Source organism: Bos indicus x Bos taurus, chromosome 22, assembly GCF_003369695.1.
Source record: "Bos indicus x Bos taurus breed Angus x Brahman F1 hybrid chromosome 22, Bos_hybrid_MaternalHap_v2.0, whole genome shotgun sequence".
NCBI classification, from domain to species: Eukaryota; Metazoa; Chordata; class Mammalia; order Artiodactyla; family Bovidae; genus Bos; species Bos indicus x Bos taurus.
This window is the reverse complement of record NC_040097.1, coordinates 7,147,778-7,163,315: the sequence shown is the minus strand read 5'-3', so window position 1 is coordinate 7,163,315 and position 15,538 is coordinate 7,147,778. Positions and strand designations below refer to the sequence as shown.

At 49.0% G+C, this 15,538-nt stretch overlaps 1 protein-coding gene across 1 annotated transcript in view; it reads right to left on the bottom strand.

Moving 5' to 3' along the window:
- Positions 1–15,538, bottom strand: part of LIMD1 (LIM domains containing 1) — a 79,121-nt gene continuing 63,583 nt past the window's right edge. The window contains exons 4-8 of the mRNA XM_027522267.1: positions 12,717–12,779; positions 7,152–7,282; positions 6,537–6,588; positions 5,484–5,552; positions 1–4,476 (exon numbers count right to left, since the gene is read on the bottom strand). Of these exons, the coding sequence (XP_027378068.1) occupies positions 4,339–4,476; positions 5,484–5,552; positions 6,537–6,588; positions 7,152–7,282; positions 12,717–12,779 (453 nt within the window). The 3' untranslated portion in view covers positions 1–4,338. The remainder of the gene's footprint in view (positions 4,477–5,483; positions 5,553–6,536; positions 6,589–7,151; positions 7,283–12,716; positions 12,780–15,538) is intronic.

Sequence of the window (15,538 nt, the reverse complement as noted above, 5' to 3'; positions counted from 1 at the left end):
TTATGGTGGAGATCACTTTAATAGTCTACAAATTCAGGGAGTTTTATTGTCATGAGATTTTGAATAGTTTTACAGTAACAGTAAAAATTTTGAATAATTTTATAACAATCTTTTGAATAATTTTATAGTAATATTCTGAATAATTTTATAGTAACAGTAAAATTATGAATAATTTTACAGTAACAATATTTTGAATCAATCAAAGTAAAAGGAGAGACACAGGGAGGGGACAATGATTTCTCTGCCAAGTGAACTTTTCATCCACTCTATGGAAATTTCCCACATCTGTCCAGTGCTGGCTCAGAACAAATGATAGCTAACACTTCTTCCTCATCTTTTTCCTGTAGCTTTTAAAAGTTGTTAATACTTCAGATAGTAACTGGGAAATCAGGACTCATTCCTGGCACAAAGGAGAAGACAAAGCATGTGGTCTCCTGGCTGATAGTTTGAATAGGTGCATCAGACAGCAAGAGTGTGGGGTCAAGTCTTGCACATATTCTTTGTAAGAGCACCAGCATCCGTCATAGCCCTCATAAACCTTCACACTTGTAGTTAACGGCACACAAACGTGGCCTGCAAAGAAGTGTGAATTCCAGATCATTCCCTCAAATTTGAACATTATTCTTTTTCATCGTGGGTGACTCGAGCCCAGGGAAACAAGCCAATGGCAGGACCTGAAAGCAATCGGAACTCTTTGATTACATCACTGGCCTCCCGGGACTCAGGAGAACAACTTCAGTGGACTGGGCTGAAAGCGGTTTTCACTCAAGCGCTGTAACCACGGAGAAACAGAGTCCTGCCACCACGTGCAATGACCCAACAGGACTCAATGCCCTTCCTTATAAAAAATGAACAAATCACTTTCTACGCAGCCACAGATGGGAGGGTAACAGCAGAGAGAATCCTGATACTATAGGCCCAACTGGCTTTGCTCAGGGCACCCAGGCAGTCTTTGAAGGACCCTAGCTGGGGTGGAAAAAATGACAAGAAAAAACTGAGGGGCAAAGTGAAGCAAGGGACAAGGTTGGAAGCTGGCTCTGGGGTCTGGAATCAGCCATAGTTCTTGTTTTATCTAAAGTCCAAGCTCAAAACAGGGCTATTTGCTCTACCTTTTAAAACAAACTTATTCATCCTGGTCTAGGAAGTGCTTGTGTGTTCTGTGTGTGCATGCTTGCTTCAGTTGTGTCCAACTCATTGCAATACTACAGACTGTAGCCCACCAGGCTCCTGTTCATGGGATGCTCCAGGTAAGAATACTGGAGTAGGTTGCCATTTCCTCCTCTAGGGGATCTTCCTGACCCACAGATCGAACCCAGGTCTGTCATGTTTCCTGCATTTGGCAGGTGGATGCTTTACCACTGGTGCCACCTGGAAAGCCCATGTTCTTTCTACACACCTATAAATAACTACCCGTTACGGATTTGGTTAATAATTTATAGGAAGTTTAAAATACCTGGTAAGTGTGCATCTATTCACGGCTTCTGTGCAAGGGCCTGAGGAGGAGACAGAACTGGCACAAGATTCCTACCCAGCACCCTCTCCAGGGGAACATGATAATAAGAGAAGCTGCTGCTCAGATTTCTAGTATGTCTAGAAATTCTGTTATTGTTCTTCAATTTGTATGAAATATTTGCTGAGATACCGAAATTGCCTCAATCAAGGCCACTTTAAAAATTTAATTTAGAAAATCAATCACCGGTTTTTAAACTACAGTTGATCTTCGAAAAACCCTAGGGTTAATCCTCATATAACTTATAGTCAGCCGTCTGTAACCATGGTGCCTCTGCATTGTGGATTCAACCAACCACAGATTGTGTAGTACCAACTGCAGTATTTAACTACTGAAAAATAGCCACGTATCAGTGGACACAGGCAATTCAAACCTGTGTTGTTCAAAGGTCAACTGTTACCCAATTTGCAAACAAATCCTCTACTTCTGACGTGGCTCCAAGGCAGTTTTCTTCCCTCTGCTTGACTCGACAGTGGAGCAAAGGCGTGTCATCAAGGCCAGAAATCAACCTAGGTTGGCCGAGAAAGGTTAAGACGTACTGACTGGCTCCATCTGTCCACCAGCCTCAGCGAGGCTGAGCTGGATGATATACTGGGAAGGGAGGGGTGACCCCAGGGTTCACTTCCCCAGACCCCCTGTACTCACAGGTTTTTAAGAGGCTCGGCCTATGAAAAGGAACCAGTGGAAGCAAACACCACAGCCTGGGTTGAAGTGACATCTGGCCAAAGTATTCCAACAGGATGAAATTAGCCGAAACGGAAAAGACAAGCCACGGTGCCAATTCTGTGCTGCTTACAGGCAATTGCCACCAAATGAGCCAAAACATGGCTTACAAGTAGAACAGGGCCAGTGAATAGCCTGTGAGTCCCTTGTGACTTTGGGGTCCATGGACACCCTCCGAGGTCCCAGCCACCCAGTCCCTGACTCTGGGTGTGAGGTCAGGAGGCAGAGAGCAGACACCGGCCGCTGTGTTCTCCGCCGGCTGGCAGCGGTGAGATGGCCCCTGCCTTCCTGCAGCAAGGCCCAGGGCTCCCCCGCGTGGGCTGAGAGGGTGAGTGCCAGCCAACCTTTCTCTTCCGCTTTCTTCTCATTGAAATACCAAAGGGTACTGACCTCTGGCCTTGGGCATGTGACACAGGGCAGACTTTGGCCTTGAGATCCTGCCAGCGTGTGGCCCTTAGCCCCTGCCACCCTGGGGGAACCAGGATGATGAAATGAATACGGCAAAAGCACCCAGTATCAATCAGATCTATTCCCAGCTGACCTTTAGTTACGATTTCAGTGTACTGACCCACTGGGCTGACCTGGGCAAAGCCAGGGATTCCTAACATACACCGGCTAAGCCAGTGTGATGGACAAATCCTTCCTTAACGTGAAGCTCTTTACTGTGAGGTATTTTTTGTGTGTATGGGAGACTAAAAGTAGAGGGAAACGACTTTTTAAAAAAGAAGAAAAAAAACAGACAAAAGCAGTGTACCTTATACTAATGCCTGGGCCAAGAACTGGGCAAGAGAGAAACCTGTGAAATGAATATAATAACTTATGCTGATTCTCTCTCCCAGGCTGGCTCTGAGATCTCACACACACACAGTCTCCTCGTTTATAAGGGGCTAGGTCTCAGTACATGCGGGCACCCTTTCCCAAAGCCCATGTTAAATAAGCAAAACACAAGAGGATCCCCACAGAAGATCCTGAGACCTGCCTTTGCAGGAGCAACTCTGAAGTTCCAGACTCTTGAGAGCTCCAGAGGGAAAAAGGGCAAGCAGGCGGGCAAAAGAGGCCTGGCGCCCGCACCGAGTTCTCAGCCCAAAGCCCACTTCGATAGAACAGGATCGACCTCCGTCAGGCCCCCCGGCTGCCTTTAAAGGCATGAGGATCTGCAGGGGCACCAGAATGCTACCCAGGTACAAGGAGGAAATTCCGTCTCATTTCAAATCTTGGTTCTGTTTTAACCAAGAGAATGCCTCCTAAGATGCAGAGCACATATTAGAACTTCCCTTTTGCAAGGATACAATTAAAATTTGTAGCCATTCTACAGAAGTGAAGCTCTGGAGTGGAAGGAAGTTTTAAATTATGGTGTGTGTGTGGGGGGGGTGGGGTTGGGAAGGGGTGTTTGTGGGGGGAGGGTTGTATGTGTGTGTTTGGGAGGGGGGTGTGTTTGGGAGGGGGTGTGTGTTTGGGAGGGGGTCAGTGTGTGTGTGTGTGTGTGTGTGTTTGGGAGGGGGGTGTGTTTGGGAGGGGGTGTGTGTTTGGGAGGGGGTGTGTGTCTGTGTGTGTGTTTGGGAGGGTGTGTGTGTGTTTGGGAGGGGGTGTGTGTCTGTGTGTGTGTTTGGGAGGGGGTGTGTGTGTTTGGGACGGGGTGTGTGTCTGTGTGTGTGTGGTTGGGAGTGGGTGTTTGGGTGCAGGTATTTCCCAAAGTGGAGGGAAAGAACTGAACACACTGGTAGCTGAACTCTCTTCAGAGCATATGCTGAGTGTAAGTCTTTCCCTCTGAAGCATGAGCTCCTCCCGGAAGGGCAGGAGGGTTCATTCAGTCGCATCAATGAGATCTGTCACGTGCCACGCGCTTGCTGAGGCGTCTTCCTGAGTCATCTGATGAGGGTGTGGCAGCAGAAAAAGGCACTTGGAAAATACACAGCCCCAGCCCGGCAGGGATCCCCTCCCTGGTTAAAGCAAAGTCGCCCCCTGCACACACTCAGGAAATCCCCTGCCTGCCCTGCCTCCCCCGGCCCCAATCCCACCCCGGGGGTGACTGGAATGAACTGGCAGACTTCTCAGGGTGCAGCCCTGGCTCCTCATCTGGCCGTGAGGTCTGCAGGAGGCTCTGGCTAGAAGTGGTGTTGGCGAAGGGCTGCGGGCGAGGGGCCCTTCTCCAGCCTCTTGACGTGGCAGGAGTGGCAGAACAGGTGGTCCTCCAGGGGGTAGCATCGGTGGCCGTCTTCATCATTGAGCTCCAGGCCGCAGTCCTGGAGTGAGGCAAAAACACGCGGTGGTGGGGAAACAAAAAACAGACTGCAAGAGGTCCTGCACGGCTTCTGATTTCAACACCTGTAGACCCTGAAAGTTGGGCACCTCGTCCTACGTCCCTGGATGTGTTCCAGTGTCTCCTGGTTTATAGTCTGTGGGAACTTGAATTTGTATCCTGCTGTTGCGTGAAAATTGTATAAACCTTATGTTGAATTGGTTCATAGTGCTTCTCAGGTCTACTCTATTTTTCTACTTTTCTGTCTATTCATTGTTAATTTTTGAGAGTTTGATACTGAAATTCCAACTAAAACGTCTTGATTTATCTACTTAAAAGTTGAATATATAGTGGAACTGTATGTAACTTTGACCTATATTTTCCACGTATCCTGTAAATGTCTTACCATACTTTCACAATTAAAATAAATAAACATTGCAGGAGTGACATGAAGGCAACACACAGACCCAGACGCCAGCAGAGGGCGCTGCCTCACTCTGGGCAGAAAACGCCGGTGCAGAGACGAAGCTCCAGCCTGCCCAGGGAGGGCCTGCCCTCACACCAACCAGGGACAGGCCTGTTTCCAAGTATGGCATGGCAGCGGGGTGGGGAGGGTTTCTTCATGATGAAGAAACCTACAAGCTGAAGGGGAGGGAGTCTATTCCCCCAAATGACACACCTGCCTGACAATCTGGCCCCCCAAAAGGATCTGAAACCCACACTTCCTGCCACCCCCTCCCTCAACTCTGCAGCTTCAGGGAGAGCAGCCTTGACCAGTTCAGGACTCGGTGGTTACAAAGGTTGAGAAAATAGTAAAAAGACTGTTATACCCAAACATCTGCATCTTTTTCAACCTTTTGCCCCCCCACCACCAAATCACCCCACTTCTTCCATCAGCTCTGGGACACAGCTCCTAGCCAACATCTTGCCCCCATCAACCCATGATGATTCCTTCTCGGACTTTTACGATGCATCCTGAGGGCCTTCTAGGGCAGGAAGGGGCCCGCCTACCTCACAGTGGTAACACTCCACATGATAGTCTCTGTCCATGGACACGACGCGGATGGTCTCATCTGAACCCTAGACCAAAAGAGAGGAAGAACCCGAGGCTAGCTGGGAGGCCATCGGGCTCTGCTGCCAGGGGCTGGGGGAGGGTCCCGGGGCAGCAAGACAGTGGCCTTAGGAGAAGAGCAGGAATCAGCCATGGATACTAACAGCGGCAGGAAAAAGGACACAATTAGGGGATGAGGGGAAGTGAGAGGGATGTAGGTCTACCATCTGGAATGCTGGAGTCAACAGTGAAAAGACCACCTATGTGGTCCTGTTCATCTCTCGTCGTCTAATCCGGGAGCTAGTATCGAGTCAAAGAATACTTCGCAGGGACTTCCCCACACGTCCACCGCAAGGGGCATCGGTTTGATCCCTGGTTGGGGAACGAAGATCTCACATGCTGTGTGGTACAGCAAAAAAAAGGATAAAATTTTTTTAGAGAAACTGACACAATTACAGGGAAAGATAGAGCATAAGAAGGGCACCAGGCTCAGGAAGGCAGCTAATGAGAAAGAGGCTTCTTGGTGTGGACGCCACTGTCTCAGAGCTGAAATGTTAGAATTTTTAAACAGGTATAAGAACAGGGCTTCCCGGGTAGCTCAGCTGATAAAGAAACCACCTGCAATGCAGGAGACCCTGGCTCAATTCCTGGGTCGGGAAGTTCCCATGGAGAAGGGATAGCCTACCCACTCCAGTATTCTTGGTGGACCCACACCAGCTTCCCCGATGGCTCAAACAGTAAAGAATCTGCCTGCAATGCAGGAGACCTGGGTTTGATCCCTGGGTTGGAAAGATCCCCTGGGGAAGGGCATGGCAACCCAATCCAGTATTTTGGCCTGGAGAATCCCCATGAGCAGAGGAGCCTGGTGGGCTACAGTCCACGGGGTCGCAGAGTCAGACATGACTGAAGCGACTTAGCACAGCACAGCACAAAAACGGGACACAGATCTTGTAAATGACCCAGGGAGATATGTCTGGGAAAACCCCAGGAGCAGAGCTGAGAAAGCATCTTACCTCAGGAGGAAGGATGGGAAGGCCGCAGGCTGCACACTTGGGGGCCAACACCCTGTGGGGAGAAGCAGAGAGCAGTCGGCTCTCCCCGCCTCCCGCCCGTCACCTGTCACATGAACCCCTGTATGAAAACGGGCCTGGCACACTCTCGGGACTATTGTTTTGGGCTTGTTCCCCAGCGGTAACAAGCGCACGTGGCCCCCTCACTCCACTCGGGATGGAGACTGTCTGTTTAGCCCCCTCATGGTGCCTGGTGAAGCCTCAGGCAAACCGGGGGTGTGGAGGCCAGCCCTGAATCGGTGCCTGTTGAAGTCTGGTAAGGCTGGAGCCACAGAGCTTGGCAGACTCCTCTAGCGGCCTAGCCAGGAATCCGACTGTAGGTTTTTTTGGTCCTGGTTCCACAGTAAACATAACTCTTTAGCCAGATCCTGTCCCATCGGCATCCACTGATCCCGAGACGCGGTCTGCACCCCCCCGAACCACCGCTCGTTGGCTGCACCGTGGAGAGCGGCGCAAACGGCCTGCAGACTCGCCTCCTCGGGTCCCCACCCTCCACTCTGCAGGGCCGCAGCCAGCGTGGCCGGCACGAGCGGCTCTCCCCACCCCGCCCCTCCTTACTTGTGGTAATCCCGGACACAGTAGATCTTGTTCTCCGAGTCCACGGTGAAGGGCACCCCGTCCAAACACTCATTACAGATGACGCAGCGGAAGCAGCCGGGGTGGTACGACTTCCCCAGGGCCTGCAGGATCTGGGGGTGCAAAAGGAAGAGGCCAGGACTCAGCAGGGATTATAGGGAAGGAAGGGAGAGACACATCAGATCAAGGGACCATATGGGAAACTGTCACCCTCAAACCAGTCCATCCTAAAGGAAATCAACCCTGAATACTCATTAGAAGGACTGATGCTGAAGCTGAAGCTCCAATGCTTTGGCCACCTGATGGGAAGAACTGACTCATTGGAAAAGACCCTGACGCTGGGAAAGATTGAAGGCAAAAGGAGAAGGTGGTGGCAAAGGATGAGATGGTTAGATAGCACCCCCGATTCAATGGACATAAATTTAAGCAAACACCGGGAGACAGTGAAGGACAGAGGAGGCTGGTGTGCTGCAGCCCATGGGGTTGAAAAGATTAGGATACGACTCAGCAGCTGAACAACACGCTCATCCCAGTTTCACTTGGACCAGGTCAAAAGATAAGGACAGACTTCCCTGGCAGTCCAGTGGTTAAGACGTCACTCTCCAATGCAAGGGGTGTGGGTTCAATCCCTGGCTGGGGAGCTAGGATCCCACATGCCTTCTGCCAGAAAACCAAAACACAACACATAAAACAGAAGCCATATTGCAACAAATTTCATAAAGACTTAAAAATGGTCCACATCAAAACAATTAAAAAAAAAAAAAAGGATGATGAAGCAGGAAAGGCTAACCGAGTTACAGGCGTAAACAGGAAGAAACCAAACAGGGTCCTGCTCCAGCACCTGTAAACCTCCAGGAGGGAGGGTTCTCTATCAAAACCACGATTCTCTGTACAAAGTGATGCAAAGCAAGGTCATGAAAAGACCCACCCCAGATTTGGAAAGCAGCAAATACACGGAAAGACGAAAGTTAACTCCATCAGGAAACAGCAGAGCTCAGGAAAAAACCTCTTAACTTCTCCCTCCTGGGTGCCCCTTCTAAGCAGCTTTGTCTCTGCAGCCGTTATAATCCAGAAGACGTGACTTATCTCAAATCCAAGTGTAAGTAAAGTGAAAGTGAAGCCATGTCCGACTCTTTGTGACCCCATGGACTGTAGCCCACCAGGCTCCTCCGTCCATGGGATTCTCCAGGCAAGAGTAGTGGAGTGGGTTGCCATTTCCTTCTCCAGGGGATCTTCCTGACCCAGGGATCAAACCCAAGTCTCCCACATTGTAGGCAGACACTTTACCGTCTGAGCCACCAGGGAAGACCAAGTGTAAATAAAGCCTCTCTGTTACTGCTGCTTTTAAACACAGCCAGGAGAAAGCCCCGGCACCTTCTTCTTCTAAGCTTCATTTGATCTGGATGTGGCTGATACCTGGGACTGTTAGAGGCCATCCTGAAACCAGGACAGAGCCTAGATGCGGAAGGTGGGAGAGAAATGAACATCCTCAGTGATGGAGGTGAGTCACCAGATTAACTCTCCACCGAACTGCCTACCTCCCCACCCTCTCAGGTAAGATAAGACATTTTTCCTGTTAAGTTCAGTGGTTCTCAAAGTTTTGCCTCTGGACCTGCAACATCAACATCCTTTGGGAACTTAATTAAAATGCACTTTCTTGGGCCCTGCCCCAGCAACGGGTGTTTTAATATAGTGATTCTAACACAGGCGACAGTTTCTCAAACTTGAGCTGAGTTTCTGTGATTTGCAGCTCAAAGTACCTCCAATAATTCAGCAGCAGATTCGTTTCCGGGATTACCTGCACCATGACACTCAGCACAAACAACACAAGCGTGGAATCCACGCCAGCGAGCCGGCAGCAAAATGCACGCTGGCGAGGAACGTACAAAGCAGTCATGAGCACCCCCAAGTAGCACCACACAGAAAGCCTCCCACCAGGCAGAAGAAGGGGACTTGGAACCGAACAGAACCTCGGCAGAGGGTCGTGAGTTCCGTGGGAAAGCTGTGCTGTGTCCTGGCCCCTTCCATGCAGAGGCCAACGCCACGCCTCACAGCTTGCAGTCCGGGGGGCACCAGGAGGACATAGTGCTAGTCCAGCTCTCCTCGAAAAGCTCAGCTTTCAAGCGTCCTCATTCCCTCTGGGATTTCATTAACCTCCCAGGCTCCTCAAGCTGCCAAAGTAGGAAGAACAAGCGGCCGGGCTTCAGAGAGTCCTTGGCAATCTGGACCTTGGAACGCATTTTGTCCCAGACTAATGCTGTCGTGGCAGAAACAGACCCTTAAATTAATTTAACTCACACTGTGCCAGAAGTACGGTAGGGTAATGATGCCATTTTGCTGCACTCTGACTAGCTATAATAATTTTTTTTCAGGTGGGAAATGCCCAGTTCCAACCTCCAAGCCCAGAGTATTTCCCTCAATGAACAAAGATGGAGCAGAGACAGACAATTTACATCACAAGCTGGACAACTGACGTGTAACCGAAGGAATGGTAACTGAAGGAATCTTTCTCTGTATTGTTGCGATTCTTGACGTGTAACTGAAGGAATGGTAACTGAAGGAATCTTTCTCTGTATTGTTGCAATTCTTAGTGGCAGTTCTGAGTTCTATTGTTAAAACTAAGTGTCACTATCAGACAGACATTGGCTGAAAGTTTTCAAGTCTGAGAGCAGACCTATAAGAATCCAGGGGCGACTTGGCTTTATCCCACAGGGTAGAGAAGGTCTCCAAACTCAGTTCATTTCCTTCCTGTATGCATAGGCTGGGAGTGGCTTTGTAACTTGCTTTGATCAACAGAATGAGGAAGGGGGACTTCCCTGGCAGTTCAGTGGTTAAGGCTCCAAGCTATCAATTCCGGGGGCACAAGTTTGATCCCTGGTCAAGGAACTAAGATCCCATGTGTTCCTCAGCATAGCCAAAAAAAAAGAAGAATGAGAAAGAAAATGATGTTCTGAGATTTTTTTAAGTCAATGATGAAAGAAAACTGGTAGCTTCCACTTCCTCTCTCTTGTTGAAAGGAAGTCCAGGCTAGACTATTGGGTAAGATTAGTGGCCACAGGGAGAGAAGCCTGGAGGGTGAGAGGTCAACCTTGTGTACCAGCTGAACACAGCTGAGTAAGTGACCCCAGCCATTGCCACATGGAACAGAAGAACTGCCCTGTCGAGCCTTGACCTAATTCCTCACCCATGGACTCATGATCAATAATGATCACGTAGCAATAGCTAAGGGCTTCCCAGGTGGCTCAGTGGTAAAGAATCCACCTGCTAATGCAGGGGACGTGGGTCCAGTCCCCTGGGTGGGAAGATCCCCTGCAGTTGGAAATGGCAACCCACTCCAGCATTCTAGCCTGGACAATCCCATGGACAGAGGAACCCGGCGGCCTACAGTCCACGGGGTGGCAAAGAGTCGGACACAACTTAGCAACTGAGCACACACACACGGCAATAGGTACGTGAAACACCCTGAGACCCAGAGAAGGCTTAGTATATTGACAAATAAGAACAGGGTACAGTCCCATTCATAAATTTGGACACTGTTGGCCTCATATATGGTAGGTTTGTCAGAAGGGGTCTAAAATCAAGGGCAAATTCTGCTAGAGAAAAGGAGCCCTGTGGAGTCGGGCAGGGACCTGGGGAAGGAGGGAGTGAGGCAGGCTCCACCTGCCTCCTCCGGGGGGTGGCTGGAGGGCTGTGTTCCGAGGGAGGCCTCAGCCGCTTATGAGGACACTGCTCACGGGGCCACGCTGTACTGTGCTCCGTCAGAGCCCGGAGCACAGTGGGGTCTCCTCCACTCTGGTTCTGTTTTCTACATGTCAGCATAAAACCAGCTTATGTCCATCAAAGACATGCCTACGAGCGTTCATGGTGGCTCAGTCATAAATGGCCCCAAACTGGAAACACCCAAATGTCCATCTGCAGGAGAATGGATAAATAAACAGTGCTATATCCACACAGTGATGTTCTACTTAGCGATGAGAAGAAGTGAACTTACAACACACGAAACAACATGGATGAATCTCCAAAATATTTTCTAAGTGAGAAAAGGCAGATCAAGGGAGTCTATACTGTAAGATTCCACAGTATGGAGTTCCAGGACCAGTGAAACAAGTCTGGGGCCACAGAGGTCAGAACGGTGGGTGTCTTCATGGGAGAGGGTCTTTCTGGATATGGGGAATGTTCTAGATCTTGATCTGTGTGGTGTTGACACATAGGTATAGTGGTAAAGAACCCGCCTGACGATGCAGAAGATGCAGGAGACGGGGGTTATTAGATCCCTGAGTGGGGAAGATCCCCTGGAGACAGAAAGGGCACCCGGTTCCAGTATTCCTGCCTGGGAAAGCCCGAGGACAGAGGAGCCTGGTGGGCTACAGTCCATGGGGTTGCAAAGACACAAACGAGCGAGTGAGTACACAGACACATCAACGTTCATTCAGTGTGCATGTAAGATGTGCACCCTCTGGGTTGCTTCTCAATTAAAAAATGGTAAAAGAAAAAATACAACTAGCAATTCCCTTCGCCAGAACAGAATTAATGGCTCAGCTTAGAGAGGGATTTAACTCTTGCAATGAAAAGAGTGGGATATAATGATCCTCTCTGACCAATATATGAAAGAAATCCGACAGGGCCAATGTCCAGTGGTGGGAAATTTGATCCCTGAGACAGAATAAGAACCCTGTATTCATAAACTTCACAACCTGAGGAGGCCAGGAAGGAAGACCTGTCCCCACTCAGGACAAGCTCAGAGAGCCATGGCTGGCGAGGAATGGAGTGGATAAAACCCGCTCCCTGTTCTTCTATCTCAGAACTAACGATGGGGCCCCAACCCTCATCTTAGGAAATGATTAAGCTGGGAAGAACATGGGGGAAAAGCAACTGTGTTTATCTGACTTTCTGTAGCTGATTCCAAAGCAGCTAAGATTTCTTCATGAAAACACGATCCGTTTGACATCTCATCTGGGATGCCACAGAGATCAGAGAAAATCAGAGAGGCCAGCATGACGTGAACCGCCCAGGGGAGGACAGCACCCTCAGGAACGACCCTGTGTGGGATGCACGGTGAAGGATGCTAATTCCAGCAAAAGCCAAATGCAGGCTACCACAGCAAGCAAGCTGCATGGGGTCTTCTTCAAATAAAACAAGCCATAGGGACACTTCCCTGGTGGTCTACCGGTTAAGAATCGCCTCCCAGTGCAGGGGACACGGGTCCGATCCCTGGTCTGGGGAAGACTCCACATGTTTCAGGGCACCTAAGCCCAGGAGCCGCAACTACTGAAGCCCAGTACCTAGAACCCCTGCTCCAAAACAAGAGAAGCCACCGCAGTGAGAAGCCCACTCACCGCAACTAGACAGAAGGCCCCACTTGCCGCAACTAGAGAGAAGCATGCACAGAGACGAAGACCCAGCAGAGCCATAAATAAATAAAAATAAAACCAGCCATGATCACAAATCAAGGTAGGAAACATTGTTTTCAATTATTATTTTTTTCTGCCAATGCCTCCCCTGCCCACCACGTTATCAATATTACCTTGTTCGCCTGACCCTACTCACCATGTCCATGATCAGATGTCCACAGAGAAAACACCTGTCAGCGGACTGCTGGAAACCAGAGTACTGCAGAGAGAAGAGAAAAGAAAGTTCAGCCCAGGCGGGGCAGAGGGATCTAGCCACTTCCCCGCCAGCCTCGAGGATCACAAAGAACGTCTTCGAGAGAAGTGTCACTCTATACAGGAATCTCTCAAGTCTCTGTGGACGACAATGTGGTGAATTACAGAATACCCTCCGCCACAAGAGCCATTACAAACGCTGATACCGCTCATCTCTCAACAGCTGCACCCAGGCATCCATGACAGGCCAGGCTCTGTGTAAGAGGCTGTGCAGAGACTCCAGTAGTTTTCAAGACACGTTCCCTGGCATCACCTGAAAACTTGTCAGAGTGCAAATTCTTAGGCTCCATCCCTGACCTACTGAATTGGACAATTGGAAACTAGGGGCAGGGGATGAGGGGTAGTGGCAATCTGGGTTTTTGCGAGCCCTCCAGGGAACTCTGATGCATGATCAAGTTTGAGACCATTGCTCTAAATTTTCAAAACAATTCTGCAAGGTATATATTACACTGTTTCTCAAATGGAGACAAAGCAAAGCTCAGAGAGGTAAAGTTACTTTCTCACGGTCACATAGCCTATCAGGGGTGAGGATGGGATTCAAATTCAAGTCTGGGTCTGGTCAAAAAGCCAATGAATGCCTTGATGAAAGCATACATACTACCATAGGTAAAATATATAGCCAATGGAAATTTGCTGTATGACTCAGGGAACTCACACTGGGGTTCTGTAACAACTTAGAGGAGTGGGAAAGGGTGGGAGGTGGGAGGGAGGTTCAAGAGAGAGGGGACATATGTACACCTATAACTAATCCGTGTCGACATATGGCAGAAATCAAACCAATATTGTAAAGCAATTATCCATATAATTTTTTTAAAAAGCCAATGCCTTTTACAATCAGCTTCAAAGAAACTAGATAAATATGATTTACCTTATCTTACCAAAACACACATACACACACACACAGAGCTGGAATCTGGAAAGAAATGAGGAACTCACCTCAGAAAACAGACTAAATACCACACACTGGAAGATACTAGAAGCTTAGATATTGCAAATACAACTTAACAAGGGAAACTAATAGAAAGGAAGGCGGAAAAGAAAAGGGAACTTTTCTGGAGCCCTACACCACACAGCACAGGGGTTTGCTGCCCGGCACTTCCTCCTGATTCTAGGGGTAACAGTTCTTTATTTTTTAATTTAATTGTTATTTTTGGCTGTGTTGGGTCTTCCTTTCTGCGTGTGGGCTTTCTCTATTCGCAGCAAGCGGGGGCTCCTCTCTAGTTGCGGTGCACGGGCGTCTCACTGCGGTGACTTCTCTTACTGTGGGGCATGGGCTCTAGGCACGTGGGCATCAGCAGTTGTAGCCCCTGGGCCCTAGAGCACAGGCTTGGTTGTGGTGCACGGGCTTATTCGCCCTGTGCTATGTGGGATCCTCCCAGATCAGAGAAGTGCTTTATTTTTGCTTAAGGTCCAGCCTTGCTCTGCCACCCTGTGGTCCCATGATTTCTGTGGGGCTGGCCCCCCATGCTAGGTCCTGAGGCAAGATCAGATCAGATCAGATCAGTCGCTCAGTCGTGTCCGACTCTTTGCGACCCGATGAATCGCAGCAGCCAGGCCTCCCTGTCCATCACTAATTCCCGGAGTTCACTGAGACTCATGTCCATCGAGTCAGTGATGCCATCCAGCCATCTCATCCTCTGTCGTCCCCTTCTCCTCCTGCCCCCAATCCCTCCCAGCATCAGAGTCTTTTCCAATGAGTCAACTCTTCACATGAGGTGGCCAAAGTACCGGAGTTTCAGCTTCAGCATCATTCCTTCCAAAGAAATCCCAGGGCTGATCTCCTTCAGAATGGACTGGTTGGATCTCCTGGCAGTCCAAGGGACTCTCAAAAGTCTTCCCCAACACCACAGTTCAAAAGTATCAATTCTTCGGCGCTCAGCCTTCTTCACAGTCCAACTCTCACATCCATACATGACCACAGGAAAAACCATAGCCTTGACTAGACGGACCTTTGTTGGCAAAGTAATGTCTCTGCTTTTGAATATGCTATCTAGGTTGGTCATAACTTTCCTTCCAAGGAGCAAGGGTCTTTTAATTTCATAGCTGCAGTCACCATCTGTAGTGATTTTGGAGCCCAGAAAAATAAAGTCTGACACTGTTTCCACTGTTTCCCCATCTATTTCTCATGAAGTGGTGGGACCAGATGCCATGATCTTCATTTTCTGAATGCTGAGCTTTAAGCCAACTTTTTCACTCTCCACTTTCACTTTCATCAAGAGGCTTTTGAGTTCCTCTTCACTTTCTGCCATAAGGGTGGTGTCACCTGCATATCTGAGGTTATTGATATTTCTCCCGGCAATCTTGATTCCAGCTTGTGCTTCTTCCAGCCCAGCATTTCTCATGATGTACTCTGCATATAAGTTAAATAAACAGGGTGACAATATACATCCTTGACGTATTCCTTTTCCTATTTGGAACCAGTCTGTTGTTCCATGTCCAGTTCTAACTGTTGCTTCCTGACCTGCATATAGGTTTCTCAAGAGGCAGATCAGGTGGTCTGGTATTCCCATCTCTTTCAGAATTTTCCACAGTTTATTGTGATCCACACAGTCAAAGGCTTTGGCAGAGTCAATAAAGCAGAAATAGATGTCTTTCTGGAACTCTCTTGCTTTTTCCATGATCCAGCGGATGTTGTCAATTTGATCTCTGGTTCCTCTGCCTTTTCTAAAACCAGCTTGAACATCAGGAAGTTCACGGTTCACATAT